General features: G+C 44.1%; 1 protein-coding gene across 1 annotated transcript in view; it reads left to right on the forward strand.

Moving 5' to 3' along the window:
• The window catches only part of LOC125452340 (dynein axonemal heavy chain 8-like), a 1,165,100-nt gene that overhangs the window by 322,424 nt on the left and 821,506 nt on the right, over positions 1-21,170 (forward strand). The window contains exon 17 of the mRNA XM_059645122.1: positions 14,930-15,065. Within this exon, the coding sequence (XP_059501105.1) occupies positions 14,930-15,065 (136 nt within the window). The remainder of the gene's footprint in view (positions 1-14,929; positions 15,066-21,170) is intronic.

Consider the following 21,170-nt stretch of genomic DNA (forward strand, 5'->3'; position numbering starts at 1 on the left):
AACTCAAACTGTATTGCGTGTAGCAACCACATACTGGATCTTTCAAGTCAGCAACTTTAAGCCTGCAACCCAACCTAGCTATTACTCAATGGTGAAGCCTGGCCAGGACTTCAACCAACAATAATCTGTCTCTGGAAGTTTCCAGGTTTCAGTCCTTCTGCTGTGCCATTCTTCAAAGTTCTGCTGTTGAGTTGTTCTGATGCTCAATTTTTAGGCAGATTTTCATCCTTCAGTCTCTAAGGTGATATATTGATAATTTTTAAACTTTCATTTGAGTTACTGCAAGACTGAAGCTGGCTTCCTTATCAAAATTAATTTCTTTGTTTTTTGTTAGATTTGACATTGACTGTTTGTTTGAAGGCGCGGCCTTCCTACAATTCAATCCTTGTCCTTCGTGGCTATAATGTATCCAGTTTATCAAGCAGGTGCCAAAGCAGTTTTGTTTATGCAATCTTGCCAAGACATGGCTAATTGCTTGACTCTCTGTGGAACAGGTTGTCTTTGTTCCTTGCTGTTCTTTTTCCAGACAGTTATTACTATGTGTAATAATTTATCTTTTGTTGATTCATTCAGTCCGTGAACAGTTATTCAAGTTCTGAAATCTATAATATCAATCTGATGAGCCAATCCTAGAATCCTATCTCCAATCACACTTTTGGTAGGTGTTTCTAGGGGGTAGATTTGAATTGAATTGAATCATCTATTGTCACGTGTATTTGATATAAAATTCATTTGCTATGCGTAGGTGCCATTCACATGAACTTAAAATAAAATAAAATGTAAAGAAAAATGACATAAGAAGAGTCCTACTTTTCCTTCTCTGCTGCCACAGTCCTGCTCCAGGCTTTCTAGTCCACGCTGTGCCACCATCAGAGTCCTACTCCAGGCTTCCCAGCCTACACCATGCCACCATCAGAGACCTGCTGTAGGCTTTCCAGCCATTGCTGTTATACCATCGGAGTCCTGCTTCAGGCTTCCCAGCCCTCGCCATGCCACCATCAGAATCCTGCTCCAGGTTTTCTAGCCCATGCCATACCACCGTAAGAGCCCTGCCCCAGGCTATTTAGCCCATACCATGTCACCGTCAGGGTCCTGCTCCAGGCTTTCCAGCCCATGCTATGCCGTCCCCAGAGCCCTGCTTCAGGCTTTCCAGCTCATGGCATACCACCGTTAGAGTCTTGCTCCAGGCTTTCCAGGCCACCTCATGCCATAATCCATGCCACGCCACCTCAGGGTCCTGCTCTTTGCTTTCAAGCCCATGCCATGGCACTGTCAGAGTCCTACTCTGGGTTCCAGCAACTGATGCCATGCTGCTGCCAGGGGCCCATTCCACACAAAAACAAGAATCCAGCTTCCAGCTTCACAGGCTGCCAACTCTAGCCATGCTGCCTCTGAAGGCACCACCACCACTCTGGAGCCTATCGAAGCTGCCTTGTACTGAAGAGCTCTCTTTACCTGAGATAATGGGAACTGCAGATGCTGGAGAATTCCAGGATAATAAAATGTGAGGCTGGATGAACACAGCAGGCCAAGCAGCATCTCAGGAGCACAAATGCTGACGTTTCGGGCCTAGACCCTTCATCAGAGAGGGGGATGGGGAGAGGGAACTGGAATAAATAGGGAGAGAGGGGAAGGCGGACCGAAGATGGAGAGTAAAGAAGATAGGTGGAGAGGGTGTAGGTGGGGAGGTAGGGAGGGGATAGGTCAGTCCAGGGAAGACGGACAGGTCAAGGAGGTGGGATGAGGTTAGTAGGTAGCGGGGGGTGCGGCTTGGGGTGGGAGGAAGGGATGGGTGAGAGGAAGAACCAGTTAGGGAGGCAGAGGCAGGTTGGACTGGTTTTGGGATGCAGTGGGTGGGGGGGAAGAGCTGGGCTGGTTGTGTGGTGCAGTGGGGGGAGGGGATGAACTGGGCTGGTTTAGGGATACGGTGGGGGAAGGGGAGATTTTGAAACTGGTGAAGTCCACATTGATACCATATGGCTGCAGGGTTCCCAGGCGGAATATGAGTTGCTGTTCCTGCAACCTTCGGGTGGCATCATTTTGGCAGTGCAGGAGGCCCTTGATGGACATGTCATCTAGAGAATGGGAGGGGGAGTGGAAATGGTTTGCGACTGGGAGGTGCAGTTGTTTGTTGCGAACTGAGCGGAGGTGTTCTGCAAAGCGGTCCCCAAGCCTCCACTTGGTTTCCCCAATGTAGAGGAAGCCGCACCGGGTACAGTGGATACAGTATACCACATTGGCAGATGTGCAGGTGAACCTCTGTTTAATGTGGAATGTCATCTTGGGGCCTGGGATGGGGGTGAGGGAGGAGGTGTGGGGACAAGTTATCTGGCGGGTTTGAGCAAAAACTAAACAACACTGAGAAAAGAAGAATGGGAAAAAGGGAAAAGGAAAAAAAAAATGAAGAGCTCAAGCCTGGGCACTGGAGCCCGGACGCTGCTTAATCTGCTGCCACTTTAGCTCAATGTAATTTGATGAAAGGAAGTAAAGCCTTGCCTTCTCTGCCATCCTCTGCTTTCAATTGGGCCTTTCCCTGATTCCTTTCTCTACTTCCTCTTGCCATTGGGTATTCTTAAAAACTACGTTCCTTCATAGAGAAGCTTCCTTCGAATCAGCTGCTTAAAACCCATGGACTCACAAAAACCTTAAGAGACAGAACTCCAGGATTTTGATTCATTCACAGTGAAGGATCAGTGATATGTTTCCAAGTCCGGAATGTAAGCGGCTAAGAGATGAACTTGGTTGTGGTGGTGTTCCCATATGTCTGCTGCCCCTATTTTTCTAGATGAAAGTGATCATGGCTGTGGAAGATGCTACTCAAGGATCTTTGGTGAATTTCTGCAATAGATTGTACATACAGCTGCTACCAACCATCAATGGTGGAGGGAGTGATTGTTGTGGATGTGGTGAGAATCAAGCCGGATGCTTTGTCCTAAATGGTGTCAAGCTTTTGAGTGTTGCTGAAGGCCCCAGGCAAATGGGGAGTATTCCATCACACTCCTGACTTGTGTCTTATAGATGGTGAATGGACTCTGGGAATCTACTTGCCCACAATATTCCTGGCCTCTGATCTGCTTTTGTAGCTATTGTATTTATATGGAGAGTCATGTTGAGTTTCTGGTTTGTGGTAATGCCCTAGAATGTTAATTGTGGGGCTTCAGTGATGGTAATGCCATTGAATGTCAAGGCACAATAGTTTGATTGCTCCTGTTGAAGATGGTCCAGTACATGTGTGACACAAATGTTATTTGTTATATTGTAGCCCAAGCCAGGATATTGTCTAGATCTTGTTGCATTTGGAAATGGACTGCTTCAGTATCTGAGGAGCCATGAATGGTAAGAGAGAGTAAGATGTCAGTGAAGTCAGGCTTATGGCCTGGGACTCATCTATGCCATCAACCTTTCTTTTTGTTTCCTTTCTTTACCTCTCTCTCTTATCTTATTCACCTTTTGTTGAAGAGCACAGTTGTGTAACAGGGTTATGGGGAGTCAGCAGGAAAGTGGAGTTGAGGCCAAGATGAGATCATCTGTGGTTTTATTGAGTGGTGGAGCAGGCTCAAGCGTCTGAACTTCCTACTCCTGCTCTGAGTTCTTATCTTCTTACATCATCCTGTGTGCTTTACCACAGTTGGTTCCACAGACATAGCACCTCTAATATTTGTCTGGTGAAAACTACCCTCATCACTATCCAGGATGAAAACACAGTTAGTGAACAGAACCTCTAGAGACCCCAAACCATTTGCCCGTTGTTCTGAGACTATTGGCAGTCAACCACTCTCAAAATCTTTGTCGGGGTTTTAATGCCCTAGTGGAATTATTGCTGGACTATTAATCCAGAGATCCAAGTAATTTCCCAGCAACCTGGGTTTGAATCCTACCGCTGCTAAGGCCAGAAGATTTAGAGTGTTTATGAGGAAACATGTTTTCACACAGACATTAATGGGGATCTGGATTCATTAGCTGTTAGGGTGAGAGAGACATAAACCCTCAGAACACTTAAGAAGTATTTAGATGTACACTTGCCATGCAAGGCTATCGCAAAGGGCCGGAAAATGGCATTAGAATATTTAAATGATTGTTTTTGACTGGCACAGATTCAGTGGGCAGAAGGGCTTTTTTCTCCATTGTGGACCTCTGTGACTGTGATGGAGATGTCTGGAACATTGTCTCTCGGGTATGATTCCCTCACTATTACTATGTCTGCCTGTTGCTTGACCAGTAAATGAGGAGCTCTCCCAGTTTTGGCACTGGTCCTCAGATGTTAGCAAGATGAACAGGGCTATGTTTCCCAATGATGTTTCTGGTGCCTACATTGATGACAAGTAGTTTGTCAGTTTTAATTTCTTTTTTGAGAATTTCTAGCTGTTGTTAAAATTATTTTTCCTTTATTCATTTATGGGATGAGGGCATCACTGGCTAGGCAGCACTTAATATTCAACCACATTATTCTAGACCTGGAATCAGAGTGTTTTAAGGTGAGTGGCAGAAGATTTAGAGGACATGGTGAGGAAAAACCTTTTCACCCCAATGGGAATCTGAAACTTACTGCCTGCAAGAATGGTCGATTCAGAAACCCTCATAACATTTAAGAAGTATTTAGATTTGCATGTGTGATGCCAAGTATACAGCGCTCTGGACCAGGTGTTGAAAAATGGGATTAGAACAGTTAAATTGTTTTTGATCTGACAGGCCAAAGGGCCTTATTTCTGCACTATACATATCTATGACTGTGTGATCCACCAATTTGCGTGTCATCTATAAATTTACTGATCAACCCTCTAACCTTCAAGTCTAAATCATTTCTAAACTACAAACAGCAAAGGCCCCAGCACTGATCCCTATGGAACACCACTGGATGTAGACTTCTAATCACAAAGCAAATTGCTGTACAATCAACCTCTGCTTCCTGATACTCAAAGAATTCTGGATCAAGTTAGCCAAATCTCCTTGCCTCCCATGGGCTCTTGCCTTTGCTATCAATTTTCCATATGTAACCTTATCAAAAGCCTTGCTAAAGTCCATGCCGGGTAAGTCGAATGCATGACCCTCATCTACATACAGTATTGTTAAAAAATTTAATCAAGTTGGTCAAGCATGACCTCCTCTTAAAAAAAAACTCATGGTGATTGCCCTTGATTGGTCCCTTCCTCTTCAAGTGCACATAAATTCTATCCCTCAGAATTGTTTTGAATAGTTTCCCCATCCTTAAGATTAGGCAAATTGGCCTGTGGTTTCCTGGCTTATTTTGCCCTCCCTTCTTGAATAATGATACCACATTGGCAGTTTGTCAGTCCTCTGGCACCTGTACTGTGTCCAGAGAGGGATTGAAAATTCTTGCAGCACCGATGCTATCTCCTCCCTTTCTTCATTTAATATCCCAGGGTACGTTTTATTCAGCCCTGAGATATGTCTACTTTTAAGCCTGCCTGACCAATAGGAGTGAGAGAGAGAGATAATGGGAACTGCAGATGCTGGAGAGTCCAAGATAATAAAATGTGAGGCTGGATGAACACAGCAGGCCAAGCAGCATCTCAGGAGCACAAAAGCTGAAGTTTCGGGCCTAGACTCTGCATCAGAGAGGGGGATGGGGTGAGGGTTCTGGAATAAATAGGGAGAGAGGGGGAGGCGGACCGAAGACGGAGAGAAAAGAAGATAGGTGGAGAGAGTATAGGTGGGGAGGTAGGGAGGGGATAGGTCAGTCCAGGGAAGACGGACAGGTCAAGGAGGTGGGATGAGGTTAGTAGGTAGATGGGGGTGCGGCTAGGGGTGGGAGGAAGGGATGGGTGAGAGGAAGAACCGGTTAGGGAGGCAGAGACAGGTTGGACTGGTTTTGGGATGCAGTGGGTGGAGGGGATGAGCTGGGCTGGTTGTGTGGTGCAGTGGGGGGAGGGGACGAACTGGGCTGGTTTAGGGATGGGGTGTGGGAAGGGGAGATTTTGAAACTGGTGAAGTCCACATTGATACCATTAGGCTGCAGGGTTCCCAGGAGGAATATGAGTTGCTGTTCCTGCAACCTTCGGGTGGCATCATTGTGGCACTGCAGGAGGCCCATGATGGACATGTCATCTAAAGAATGGGAGGGGGAGTGGAAATGGTTTGCGACTGGGAGGTGCAGTTGTTTGTTGTGGACTGAGCTGAGGTGTTCTGCAAAGCGGTCCCCAAGCCTCCACTTGGTTTCCCCAATGTAGAGGAAGCCACACCGGGTACAGTGGATGCAGTATACCACATTGGCAGATGTGCAGGTGAACCTCTGCTTAATGTGGAATGTCATCTTGGGGCCTGGGATAGGGGTGAGGTAGGTGGTGTGGGGGCAAGTGTAGCATTTCCTGCGGTTGCAGGGGAAGGTGCCGGGTGTGGTGGGGTTGGAGGGCAGTGTGGAGCGAACAAGGGAGTCACGGAGAGAGTGGTCTCTCCGGAAAGCAGACAGGGGCGGGGATGGAAAAATGTCTTGGGTGGTGGGGTCGGATTGTAGATGGCGGAAGTGTCGGAGGATGATGCGTTGTATCCGGAGGTTGGTGGGGTGGTGTGTGAGAACGAGGGGGATCCTCTTTTGGCGGTTGTGGCGGGGGCGGGGTGTGAGGGATGTGTTGCGGGAAATACGGGAGACGCGATCAAGGGCGTTCTCGATCACAGTGGGGAGAAAGTTGCGGTCCTTGAAGAACTTGGACATCTGGGATGTGCGGGAGTGGAATGTCTTGTCATGGGAGCAGATGCGGCGGAGGCGGAGGAATTGGGAATAGGGGATGGAATTTTTGCAGGAGGGTGGGTGGGAGGAGGTGTATTCTAGGTAGCTGTGGGAGTCGGTGGGCTTGAAATGGACATCAGTTACAAGCTGGTTGCCTGAGATGGAGACTGAGAGGTCCAGGAAGGTGAGGGATGTGCTGTAGATGGCCCAGGTGAACTGAAGGTTGACCAATAGGAGTGTCCTGTTCTGGTGAGTCCATTAAATTTCAGGTCAGTGGTAATCCCCAGAAATTGATTGTTGGTCAAATGCAACCTTGATGTCAAGGTCTATCACTTTCACCTCACCTCACATAGAAATCTACCTGCAAGGTCTCCTCCAAACCATTAACCATCCTGACTTGGAAATATATCACCATACCTTCAATGTCACTGGGTCAAATCCTGTAGCTCCTTCCCTATCAACATTGTAAGATTATCCAAGCACATGGATTACAGTGATTCAAGAAGGCAGTGCTCCACCAGCTTGTCAAGGGCAACTACGAAGGTAATAAATGCTGGCCCAACCTGTGACACTCCCAAATTGTATGAATGATTTTTTTTAAAGATCTGTGTCATTTTCCTTAACTTATGTTATCCATGTACTTTTCTACGCCGTAGATGCACCTCACTGATTCTAGCTACTCTTTAAGCTATGAAGCTACACTCAAGCTCAAGCTTGTGTGGCAGGTGACACTTCCTGCACTTGAGTCTGTCTAGGTCGTGGGAATTTTTTTTAAATAATTTGATAAATATACTTTATTCATAAAAAACTATGTACATTGTCATAAACGCAGTTCAGTTTTGCACAATTGCATTTAAAGTAAATAAGCAGAACTTTAGAATTTGACTCTATCCAAAAAACCCAAGGCCTGTCTTACATCTACAATACTAACAATTGCATACATCTAAGGCACTAGGGGGTCTGATTATCGAACCGACCCCCAATTACCTTCAGCAGGAAGATCTCAGACAGTGGTCTTTCCCTATTGCGCCTTGGCAGCAGCTGCCCCAAGCTTTAGTGCATCCCTCAGCACATTGTTCTGGACCTTGGAATATGCCAGCCTGTGACACTCAGTCAGGGTCAACTCTTTGTTCTGGAAGACCAACAAGTTATGGGCATCACAGAGCTGCTTGGGACATACCACTGCCATCCCCCAGAAATAACACAGTGTGGAGCTGGAGGAGCACAGCAGGACAGGCAGCATCAGAGGAGCAGGAAAGTTGACATTTTGGGGCTTCAGAATGATTTCCTTTGCAAAGATACAATCCAGCAGGAGATGTGTGACAGTCTCAAACCCCCACAGCCTCTTGGAATGCAGGACTTCATAAGTACTGCCCTTCTCACCAAGCAATGTTTTGGTGCTTGTTTCAAGGTTCTAGTGATGAGGCATTCAATCTGCTCAGGTAACCACGTGACAGGATCCACTCTCTCCTTTTTCCTTAGGGTCTCAGGGATGCTGCGTGCTGACCACTTCTTGACGAACTGGTGGTCAGGTGCTTTTCTTTTCAAATTTCTTGACAAAAGACAGGTGAGATGGAATGGCCCAATTATTTAGAGCACACTGCAGCAGTGAGGCAAGTCCCATTTTTCACAACACCAACGACAGGTAGAACCTCAGTACATAGTGACAGTTGATGTTTGTGTGACAAGGGCCTACACACAGCTTGATGCAGCTGCACAGTTAGAATGATCGCAATGTTGGGTGCATTCCCCTGTCCCCTTCCAGGGTTTTTTATATGTAGTCCCTGTGGGCCTGGTCTATCTTAGGCCTCCAGATGAAATGGAAGATGGCTTGGGTGACTGAAACAGCGCAGTTTTGGGGTTGGGCTAGACCCGCACAAAATACAAGAACAGAGAAAGTGCCTCAAACCTAATGGCCACAATGGATAGAGAGCAGCACTCCCAAAACACCAGTTTGGCGATGGGCTCCCAAGATTTTGTGCATGCGCTGGTCTCTCCGAACCATATTCTCAATACTTTCAGGTATTCTGTCCTGTTGGTGAAGGGAATGAGGATCAGTCAGCCCTGTTCCCAAAGAACATGGTTTTGCACTTGCTTTGATTTACCTTGGCTCCTGAGGCCAATTTGATTGGTCGCAGATGCACATGAGTTTGCGCACCGACAGCAGATGTGAACAGAATATGGTGATGTTATGCAAGTACAGGGAGGCTTTGATGTGCTGGCCTCCGCTGCCTGGAATAGACTGTCCTCTGAGGCTCGCATCCTTCCTGATGGACTCAGCAAGGGCTCTATACAACAGTCAGACAAGGCAGGAGAGAGTGGGTAGCCCTGCCTGACTTCAGATCTGATTGGGAAGCTTTTAGATTCCCACCCATTTATTGAGAATGAGCTGATGATGTTGGTGTAGAGAAGTCGGATCCAATCGCAGATTCTCTCCCCAGAGCTCATTTATGTGTACAATATCCTGTGAGAGGCCTTCTCCTGGTCCAAGCTGATGAAGAAAGTGTCTACCCCGCTGCCATGCATGTAGGCGATTGCATCACTGAGTAGCTCAAAGTTCTCAGAGAATGTACTGCCTGGTTCGGCACAGCTTTGGTTCGGGTGAATCACCAATCCCAGAACAGACCTGACCAGGTTGGCGATGATCTTAGACAGGATTTTGTAGTCTGCATTCAACAATGTTAATGGCTACCAATTTCTAATTTCTTCCCTCTCCCCCTTCCACTTGTAGATGAGAGTGATGTTACCTTTCCTCATGAATTTGCTCATGGTACCTAGCAGAAGTATACTGTCATACATCTTCAGCAGGCCCTGGCCAATCAAGTCACACAGAGCTGAATACAACTGGGCCAATAAGCCATCAATTGCAGGAGTTTTGTTCTTTTCTAAGGACTCGGATAGCTAGATCAGCTCATCCAGAAATAACAACTGTCCCAGCCTCTCACATACTGTCGTCTAAGACTTCATGATAGGCAACAGGCCATTCTGCCTGTGGACTTTGTGTCATATAGTTCAGCATAAAAGGATTTGATGATCGTCAGGATGTCAGACTGTGGTGACATTACTGAGCCATCTTCTTCCTTCAGGGTGCCAGGCTCAAAGCTCTCCTTGTGCACCTTCTGGAAGATGAAATGTGAGCACATTTCATCTTGGTCCATGGTGTGGACCCTGGACTGGATGATCACCTTGGAGGCCTCTGAGGCAAAGAGTGAGGCTTGCTGACTCTTCACCTCCTAGAGATCCTCCATGACATCAACCTCCAACATCTGCAGCAGGAGTAGGTTCTACATACTTTTCGTGGAGATTGGACAGTTTTGCCTGCCTGTCTCTCACCTTCTGAACACCTTTGAGGATGAAGAACCTCTTGATGTTCCCTTTGACTGTTTCCCACCAGTCCTTTGGAGACTCAGAGGGTCTTCATGGTTGTTCAACCTATGTGATTTCTTTTTGAGCTCCTCTTTTTTTTTACGTTTGACAGTTTCACATTCAACTTCCACTTCCCTTGCCAGCCTGCCTGTCATCCTGTATGCAACAGTTGACTAGTAGGAGGCAGTGTTCAAAGAAGAACAGCAGCTTAACATCGGTAGATTTGGCCGAGAACATGTGGGACACAAACAGGAAATCTGTCCTTGAGCAGATAAACCCTTCTGGCAACAACCAGATATATCTATGCTGTGCTCCGTCTGCAGGGATGCTAGAAACATCATGCAAGTTGGCAACTTTAACCAGTTCCACCCAGAATCTGGACTTGGAGTCCAGTTCTCTGTCAGCCCCTCTGGATTGTCCATGCACATCAATGATGCAGTTGAAGTCTCCAGCCAGAATGACCAGCCTGGATGTCATCAACAGCAGTAGGAACTGCTGAAGCATAGCCAGCTTCACGTTCTTTACCACTGGAGCATACACAGAACACAGAAAATTACAGCACAGGAACAGGCCCTTCGGCCCTCCAAGCCTGCGCCGATCCCGATTCTCCATATAAACTTGTCACCTATTTTCCGAGGATCTGTATCCCTCTGCTCCCTGCCCGTTTATGTATCTGTCTAGATACATCTTAAATGACTCTATTGTACCCGCCTCTACTACCTCCGCTGGCAATGCATTCCAGGCACTCACCACCATCTGCGTAAAGAACTTTCCACGCATATCTCCCTTAAACTTTTCCCCTCTCACCTTGAAATCATGACCACTAGTAATTGAGTCCCCCATTCTAGGAAAAAGCTTCGTGCTATCCACCCTGTCTATACCTCTCATGATTTTGTAGACCTCAATCAGATACCCCCTCAACCTCCCTCTTTCTAAAGTAAATAATCCTAAACTACTCAATCTCTCTTCATAGCTACTGCCCTCCATATCAGGCAACATCCTGGTGAACGTCCTCTGCACCCTCTCCAAAGCGTTCACATCCTTTTGGTACTGTGGCGATCAGAATTCCAAATGTGGCCAAACCAAAGTTCTATACAACTGTAACATGACCTGCCAACTGTGGTACTCAATACTCTGTCCGATGAATGAAAGCATGCCGTATGCCTTCTTGACCACTCTATCCACCTGTGTTGCCACCTTCAAGGTACAATCAACCTGAACACCCAGATCTCTCTGTGTATCAACTTTCCCCAGGGCATTTCCATTTACCATACAGTTCACTCTTGAAATGGATTTTCCAACATGTATCATCTCACAATTGCCTGGATTGAACTCCATCTGCCATTTCCCCACCCAACTGTCCAATCTATCTATATTCTGCTGCATTCTCCGACAGTCCCTTTCACTATCTTCTATTCCACCAATCTTAGTGCCATCTGCAAACATATTACTTGGTCTTAGGAGAGCATTTCTGTACATAATGTCTGCTACGAGGAGGGGCCCACCCACCACCCATTTAACTTCAGAGATAGTGAAATTGCCTCCCTGCAGAAGAATTACCCAATTGGGAAGAACGGCTGTTGTTTCCCCCCAACCAAATCAAAGGCCTACCTCCTTCGTTTCCTTCCCCTGCATTGACTCTGCCTGTTCAGGTGGAAGTTGTGTCGGTTGTTGTGCTTTTACTTTGGCTGCCTTTTTTCCCTCTCAGGCCTGTCCTTCCATGAGTGCCTCTTAGAAGTGTCCATGATCTCCCACATGCCACAGGATGGCATGGCAGAATTCATCTTTCATACCATTAGGTTACTTTCAACTTATTTTAACTTCACTTAGTTTATTTTTAATATCGTACTGTTTACTCAAAATTGAAAATCAGTAGAAAGTAGAAATTCCTCCTGCCTGCCACAAATTAGCTCTTCCTGCAGTGTCTGTGAATTTTTAAGCTTCTTGTGCAAGCTGAAAAATTTCTCTTTTTTTAAATTAATGTAGTTGAAACACAATCCCTAATTGTAGCTGCATATCAGCCAATCACCTCAGGACTTTTCTGTGATGTCACTGTTGCTAAATTTCCCTGCTGCCGAATTACATTCTGGAGGCTCAGTTCTGTTTGCTTCTATGCTTGAAGGTAAGACCTTATTCTCCTGACTCTCTGTCATATTGTTTCAGGAGTTACTGTCTGCTACCTCTCCTGCTTTTTATGAAGCTGCTGATCTCATGTTCTGTCCTGTTCTTATTGAAGCTGTTATCCTCACTTTCTTATGTCAATTCTGTAACTGCTTTCCCAACTCTCTTGCATTGTTTTAGAAGTTGCTTCCCAATCTCTATCCCACTGTTTATGAAGTTCCTGTCCCCACGTTCTTCTGTTGTCTTCCATCCATGATCACTTTCTAGATGCATCTCTAATATCCTAGTTCATACTGCACCCTACATCGCCACTACCATTTGTTGGTTCTGAGGAAGGGTCATTGGACCCAAAACATTAACTCTATTTTCTCTCCACAGATATTGCTAAATGTGCTGTAGTTTCCCAGCAATTTCTGATTTTGTTTCTGATTTACAGCATCTGCAGTTCTTTTGGTTTTTACAAAATGTTGGTATTTGGAGTAAGCCGGTCTTATACGTAAATCATCGAAAATCAGCATATATTTAGAAATATCAGTGATATGGTCGATGTAGTTATAAATACTCTGCCAGAAGAGTGGTGGAGGTGGATTCCATGGGCGTTTTCAAATGAGAACTGGACGTATATTTGAAAGTAATTAATTTAGAGGGCTATGGAGATAAGGCTGGAGAATGGGACTAACTGGATAGCTCATTTGGGACCACTTCAGGCACAATCGGTTAAGTCGCCTCCTCCTGTGCTGTAAAATTCTATGATCTTATTCTATGATTCTAAATACTAAAGTAACAAATGATAAGTTAGTGTTATTGAGCCTTTTTGCATTTGCACTGAGATTACTCAGTACAGCTTAGTCTCCTTATGTAAGGAAGGATATACTTCTGTTACAGAGAGTACGGCAAATGTTCTCTAGGTTGATTTGTGCAGTGACAGGTGTTTATTATGGGTAGAATTTATGAGGATTATACCTATATTCCATAGAATTCATAATAATATGAGGTAATCTAATTGAAGTAAATTATATTCATAAAAATCTTGACAGGATGAATGGTTGAAGGATGTTGCCTCTGGCTGGGAAATCAAGAGCATAAGGTTTCACGGTCATAATGAGAAGTTGGTCATTTTGACTGAGATGAAGAGGAATTTTTTCACAAAGCATATTGTGATTCTTTGGAGCTAAGATCTGTCAATGCAGAATTATTGACATAAGTCATACTATTTTGGGGCAATAAAGGAACTAACAGATATAAAGACTTAGCAGAAGGGTGGAATTAAGGTGTACTAGACGTGTTAATACTAGATGGTGGAATAGGCTCAAACAGTTAATTGATTAATTGTTGGGTCAGCCACATAAATACTATCTCAGAAGCCACATGACACCAGGTTATAATCCACCAGGTTTATTTGAAATCGCAAACTTTCGGAGTGTAGCCCCTTTATCAGGCGAAGTGAGAGAGGAGCACCCATATACAGAATTTATAGGCAGAGAGATCAAGAGCAGAGAGAGCAAATGATCATGCAATTGGTGTGAGTAGTGTCGAATAATATGTCTGTGCAGGTGATCAAAAGTGTCAGATGGTGTGAGTAAAGTGTGAACAGCAAAATAACAAATGAAGGGGTGACCTATAATCTGATTAACTGAGACAGAAAGATAATTACAAAAAATTGAAAAATAAGGTGGTGTTGGAGACAAACCAAATGACTAGAATAACATGATAGGTATAAAAGTCACGTGGTGAGTATCTCACCAAAGTAATGAGTAAACTAAAACTGTACAAACTTTTTAAGGTAGAGAGATCATATCAATTTATCAAGGTGATAGTGCCAAAACAGGACAGTAAGGAACATTTTACGGGTACACACCAGTGTGGTGGGGTCAAGTAACATGACATTTCAGAACCCAACAAGATTTCTTCAACAGCTTGTTCCAAACCCCAGCCTCTATGACTTGCTGAACAACTGTAACAGCCTCAATGGAACACCAGCATAACCAAGGTCCTCTCCAAATCACTTGCCATCCTATAATGGCCATTATTGTTTACTCCTGACATAACAGCACTGTGGAAGAGGTGGTCTTCCACCTTTTTGGGATAATTAACAATTGGCAACACGTTTTAGCTTTGCTAGTGACACCTACCAACCCACGAATACAGATTTTTTAATTAGAAAAGTACACCCAACACAAATAAAAGCTCAACAGACTAGAAAGGGAATGCCTGTTCTATATGGAAGCCAGCAGTCATTAAATACTAAAATGGATCTTAGTGCAATGCAAAAGGGGCTTGTAATGAGACAAAGGAAAACACAAAAAATAGTCCAGACGAGTCATAAATAACAGTATCTATAATGGCATTTAGTGTCTGAAAACACGGAAGCAGTGATTACGTTCTGAAATAGTTCAAATCAGTACTGGGCCTGGAAAGGTGAAAAGTGTTGTTCTCAAACGTTTGTTGAGTTTCACTGAAACTAATATGTTAAGTAACTGGGAACTAGGGGTTATGCTTGTTATTGAGTGCATTATTTTACAATGTGATAACTCAGTCTGGTTTTGATCTGTAAATGGCCTTCTCATTGTAGAAAATATTTTAGACAATGTTTAAGAATGTTTTCATTACTCACTATATGTTGGTTTCAGAATGTTACTTTTATCTATTTTAATGACATGTGTGGTAAGTAAGCTCGTGATTGGAATATTACTTCATGGATAAAAAGTGGAAGAATGCTGTCAACTATAATCTTCTAAGTACTAATGTTTGTTTCAGAAAAATTCTGACATTCTGAGAAGTCCACAAGGCATCTCGATTGTGCATATGTACAACAAAATTGCTTATGTACTGGTGAAGTTTGAAGTGTTACATCATAAGGCATGGATCAAAGAAATTTCAACTGTACAATATTGTGAGTACATAATTCCTTTGAAGAAAACCATGCTGCTATACTATGGTCAATTTTGAGATAAACTTTACAGGTGATCGATTGTGATGCTGAGGCTTCATCCAAGGGGAGTGCATAGTGAGAATTTGACAGTGAAGGTTCAAATGCATAACTTTCCATTCATTATAATTTCTGAAATTTACGCATCCAGCATTCAGTATTTTTTAATACAAATACTTTATGCTGAGGGTTGTGTCTTTAATTTGCAACCTTTTTTGTGGAGAAGCACAGTTAAGCTCAAATTCTGCAATCATGTTAAAATATGGCTTTAGGTCCAGGTGTTCAGAACCTACTTGCACTTTTTGTGTTTGATTGATAATATGAAATCCAATGTATCCTCCCTAATTTATATAACTAACTTAAGTTCCTTACTCAAGATTTTGAGGAGGTAGCATAGTATAGATAAGGGAGAACTGATAAATTTACTATATTTAGCTTTCCAGAAAGCTTTTGATAAGGTGCCACATCATAGGTTATTGAGGAGAGCAAAAGCTCATGGTGTACAGAAGTAGTATATTGGCATGAATGGAACATCACCTGGCGAGCAGGAAATAGAGAGAAGGTATAAATGGATCTTTTTCTGGTCAGCAAGATGTAATGAGTGTTGTGCTACAGGATTTGGCGCTTGGATCTCAACTGTTTATTGGTGAAGAATGGAAGGTATGTTTGCCAAATTTGCTGATGTCATAAAGCTGGGAAGGAAAGTAAGTTGTGAAAAGCACACATTGTGATTACAGAAAGGTACCGATAGGCTGAGTGTGCAAATAGAGTATAATATAGTAGTACATAATACGATAACATAATATTCAGTACAGTGGAGAAATGGGATGCAGCCCATTTTAGCAGAAAGAATAAAAAGAAGCATATTGATTAAATTATGAAAATGAGATTTCACGGGATTCAGCGTCAATGTTGAGGATTCCCAAGGCTGTTCTGTTCCGACTCCATATCAGTGTGCCAACATCTTTGATAGGTCTATTCTAAATGTGATGGTGCTGACTGGGCATTGTGTGTAAGATATGATTCAGTGAGAATAACTGTGTCTAGCTGTTGCTTCTCTCACTAGTGCATCAGCTCTCCCAATTTTGGCATTTTAAACTTAATAGTGTAGTCAAAGAATCAAAGCTATTGACAGTAGGGGATTTGATGATAACACCATGGAATGTTCAGTAGTATTAGTTACATTGTTTCGTTTTAGAAATGTTTATTACCTGGCATTTGTGTGGTATTAATTTTACTTACCACTTGTCATATTGTCCAAGTCTTCTGGCATTTGGACTTGGACTGCTTTAGTATTCAAGGCATCGCGATTGGTGCTGAGCATTATGCAGTCTTCAGCAAAAATCCCCACTTTTGACTTTATAATGGATGAAAGTCATTGACGAAGCAGCTGAAGAATTGGCCAAAAGGGGTTAGACAGGTGATTGCTATTGCCTTGATGACCAGCCCTCAAAATAAGGGGAGGTAGGGGAAAGAAGATCCAGAGGAATGAGGCACACGGCCTCCTTGAGGAATACCAGAACTTCCCTTACATTAGTCCGAGGAAAGAACAAAGACTGTTGGAACTGAGACCATCACAAAAAAGAATAGGGCCACTGGGATGTGGGAGTGGCTGCTTCTCCATTCTGCAGAATAGATTTGAGATTGGTATTCTCATCTTGCGCAATATGTATATTTCCTTTCTTTGCCTAACTAACTCATATAACACATCTAAATTGCTGCTTCTCAATAAATGATCAGAAAATTACATCAAATTGTCAAATGCCTACATCAGGCTAATAGGATCATGTACCTTATAAAATCAACAAAATTTATTAGACCACAGAGAAGAAACAGTGGATGTAATGTCCAATACATCCTCCTCCAATGCTTCCGCCATCTGCAATATGACCCCACTACCAAAGACAGTTTTCCCTCCCCACCCTTATCTGCTTTCCAGAGGCCCCATTCTCTCCATTATTCCCTTGTCCGCTCCACACTCCCCTCCAGCCCCACCACCCCCAACACTTTTCCCTGCAACCGGAGCAAGTGCTACACTTGCCTCTACACCTTTCCCTCACCCCCATCCCAGGCCCTAAGAAGACCTTCCACATCAAACAGATGTTCACCTGCACATCTGCTAATGTGGTATACTGTATCCGCTGTTCCCGTTGTGGCCTCCTCTACATCGGGGAAACCAAGTGGAGGCTTGGGGACCGCTTTGCAGAACACCTAAGCTCAGTTCGCAACAAACAACTACACCTCCTAGTCGCGAACCATTTCGACTCCCCCTTCCACTCCTTGGAAGACATGTCCATCCTGGGCCTCCTGCATTGCCACAATGATGCCACCGGAAAGCTGCAGGAACAGCATTCCACATTTTGCTTGGGAACCCTGCAGCCAAAGAGCATCAATGTGGACTCCTCAAGTTTCAAAATCTCCCCTCCCCGACCACATCCCAAAGCCAGCCCAACTCGTCCCCACCTCCCTAACCATGCTTCCCACCTCAAGCCCCACCCGCATCTCCTACCCAGTAACCTCATCCCACCTCTTTGACCTGTCCGTCCTCCCTGGACCGACCCATTCCCTCCCCAACTCCCCACCTACATTCACCTTTACTGGCTCCAAACCCACCTCTATGACCTGTCTGTCTCTTCTGCACCTATCTTCTCCTTTATCCATCTTCTCTCCACCTCCCCCTCTCTCCCTATTTATTTCAGAATCCCCTTCTCTTCCCCCATTTCTAAAGAAGGGTCTCCACCCGAAACATCAGCTTTCCTGCTCCTCTGATGCTGCTTGGCCTGCTGTGTTCATCCAGCTCTACACCATGTTATATCAGTCAGTGTAATGTACTTGGATTTTCAGCAGCCATCCAATAACCAACCAAGCAGTAGGCCACTTAATAAAATGAGTCCATTGTGTTAGAGATTATATATTAACATTAATCTAGGATTATCGAACTGATAGAACACAGGACGTTGAGATGGTGGGGTTACGGGGCGGAGCGCTTTTCAAACTGGCAACCTATTACACTAGAGCGTTGCAGGACTGGTGCTGCGGCCATGTGATTTACAGTAGGTAGAAGCGGTGATGATGACACACAGAATCTAAAAAGTCTGACGAAATAAATGATTGGACAGAAACCTGACAGAATGTAATGAGGTTGTACATTTTGGCCGGAAGAGCTGAATGTTATTTAAATGGTGAAAGACTACAGGAAACTACAGTACAGAGCTATTCGGGAATCCTGCATAAGTCTCAAAAACGATAGCATCCAAGTTTAGCATGAAATAAGGAAAGCAAATGGATTGTTATAGCCTTTCTATTTCAGAGTTAATGGAGTATAAAAATAATTAAGTCTTGTTAAAACTATACCATGTACTTGTGAGACCATTGCTGGAATACTGTGAACAGTTTTGTGCCTTTATCTAAACAAATATCCATAGGCATTGGAGGCTAGCCATAGAAGTTTCACTTGACTAATCCTGGGTATGGAATAACTGTTTTGAGATTTTGAGTAGGTTGGGCCTGTACTCACTGGACTTTAGAAGAATGAAAGGCAACCATACAATATTCTTAGGGCACTTGCACTGTGGATGCAGAAAGGTTTTTTTCTCTTGTCGAAGAGTGTAGGACCATAGAAAACCTGAAAAGAGGGGATAACCATTTTAAGACAGAGATGTTGAAGAATTTCACATATCTGACTCTCGTGAGTTTGTAAAACTTTTAACTGCAAAGGGCCGTCAGAACTGAGTTATTAAGTATATTCAAGGCTGAGATACATTTTAAATCAGTAGGGGAATTAAAGATGATGGAAAAATCCAGGAAAATAGACAGTCTGAAATAACTGCACGGAAGCCAGTATTCCATCACCAAGTCGACCTTTATTTACATCAATGTCCTTGATGGAAGGAAATCTTCCATCCTAACCTGGTCTAACCTACATGTGACTCCATGGCCACAGCAATGTGGTAGACTCTTGAATAGTCAGTGGCCAGTGTTTAGGAATTGGCATTAACCACTAGCTTAGCCAGGTGCACCCACATCCCACAAAATAATTTAGTACATAAGTTCATAACATGCCAACCAGAACTGCCTGCAGTACTCAAGCGTAGTCTTTCCAATGTTTGATACAGATTAACTTATTCCCCTTGCAATTGTATCCCTCTAGATATAATACACAAGGGCTTGATCTGCATTTTTGACAGCCTTATTAGCCTGCAGGCTTAGAGGTGGCAGGGTAAGTGGCAAGGACAGGAAGAAGGGGTGTTGGCGGCACTGAGGAGGGGGAAATGGCAGGTGCATTGAGCATAGTAGTGGATCCAATGGTGAGGAGGGATCTGGGGCAGCAATAATATTGGGCAGACGCCTGAGGACATGCCCTTCCAGAGAGCACACAGATTTTCAGCAAGAAATGCGAGTTGATGCATTTTGGAAGATCAAATTCAAGGGCGAGCTATACAGTAAATGGAAAAGTCATTCAGGTCCATTGTTCCCTGAAGGTGACAATGCAGGTCAATAGGGTGGTCAAGAAGGCATATGGCATGCTTTCCTTCATTGGACATGGTATTGAGTACAAGAGTTGGCAGGTCATGTTGCAGTCGTATAGGACTTTGGTTCGGCCACATTTGGAGTACTGTGTACAGTTCCGGTCGCCACATTACCAAAAGGATGTGGGGGACTCAATTACTAGGTGTCATGAGTTCAAAGTGAGAAGAGGAAAGTTTAAGGGAGATATGCGTGGAAAGTTCTTTACGCAGAGGGTGGTGGGTGCCTGGAACGCGTTGCCAGTGGAGGTGGTAGACGCAGACACATTAGTGTCTTTTAAGATATATTTGGACAGGTACATGGATGGGCAGGGAGCAAATGGACACAGACCGTTAGAAAATAGATGACAGGTTAGACAGAGGATCTCGATCGGCTCAGGTTTGGAGGGCCGAAGGGCCTGTTCCTGTGCTGTAATTTTCTTTGTTTGATTCAATGAAACAATTCGAATAGACTTTCCCAATGTCCTGTCAACATTAATTCCTAAATCAGACCACATACCAGATCAGGCCTCACCAGACCGTACTTCAATGCTATTTGTAGGGGCATGCTGTGCAAAAATTAGTTGCTATAGTTGTCCACTAAACTAAAAAAATTCAACAGCACTGCAAAAATTACTCAAAGAGCACCTTGGGATAATCACAGGGCTTGAAAGGTTCAAAATTAACAAAGGTTGTTTCCTTCTTTCTAACTTGCGCCACCTTCTTTGCTTTTATGTAATTTTTTAAATATTTCAGTGATTGAAGAAATGTCATTAAATCTACAGTTTAGGTTTCCTCCAAGTCTTCAAAAGTGTGAAATGATTAATTTTGGAAGGTCGAATTTGAATGCAGAATACAGGGCTAATGGCAGGATTCTCGGCAGTGTGGAAGAACAGAGGGATCTTGGGGTCCACTTCCACAGATCCCTCAAAGTTGTTACCCAAGTTGATAGGGTTGTAAAGAAGGCGTATGGTATGTTGATTTTCATTGGCGGGGAATTAGGTTTAAGAACCGTGAGCTTATCCTGCAGCTCTATAAAACTCTCGTTAGACCAGACTTGGAATGTTGTGTTCAGTTCTGGTCACCTCATTACAGGAAAGATGTGGAAGCTTTAGAGAGGGTGCGGAGGAGATTTTCCAGGATGCTGCCTGGGCTGGAGGGCAGGTCTTATGAGGAAAGGTTGAGGGAGATAGGGCTTTTTTCATTCAGTTCATTAACTCAATCGATCAAGATCTCTTCGTAATCTTTGATGACCTTCTTCACTGTCAACTATACCACCAATTTTGGTACATGGGCTCCAACCAGCCAGCACAGAGCCAATCACCAGAATGAGGAGATTCTCTAAATCTTCTGCCGATATCTGTCAGCCTGAGTTGCCTTTGAGTTGGAGAAAGCATGTCTGGCATCATCCCGTTATATTGGAAGCTTAACTCGTTTGATACTGTTAAAGACTAGGCCCAGTATGTGGAGAAGATGTGATTTTTTTTCTGTGATAATGACAATCGTGCAGATGAAAAGCAACAAGTAATTCTCTTGACAGCTTGTGGACCCTCACCTTTTTCAA

The sequence above is a fragment of the Stegostoma tigrinum genome, chromosome 4 (genome assembly GCF_030684315.1).
Source record: "Stegostoma tigrinum isolate sSteTig4 chromosome 4, sSteTig4.hap1, whole genome shotgun sequence".
Taxonomy (NCBI): Eukaryota; Metazoa; Chordata; class Chondrichthyes; order Orectolobiformes; family Stegostomatidae; genus Stegostoma; species Stegostoma tigrinum.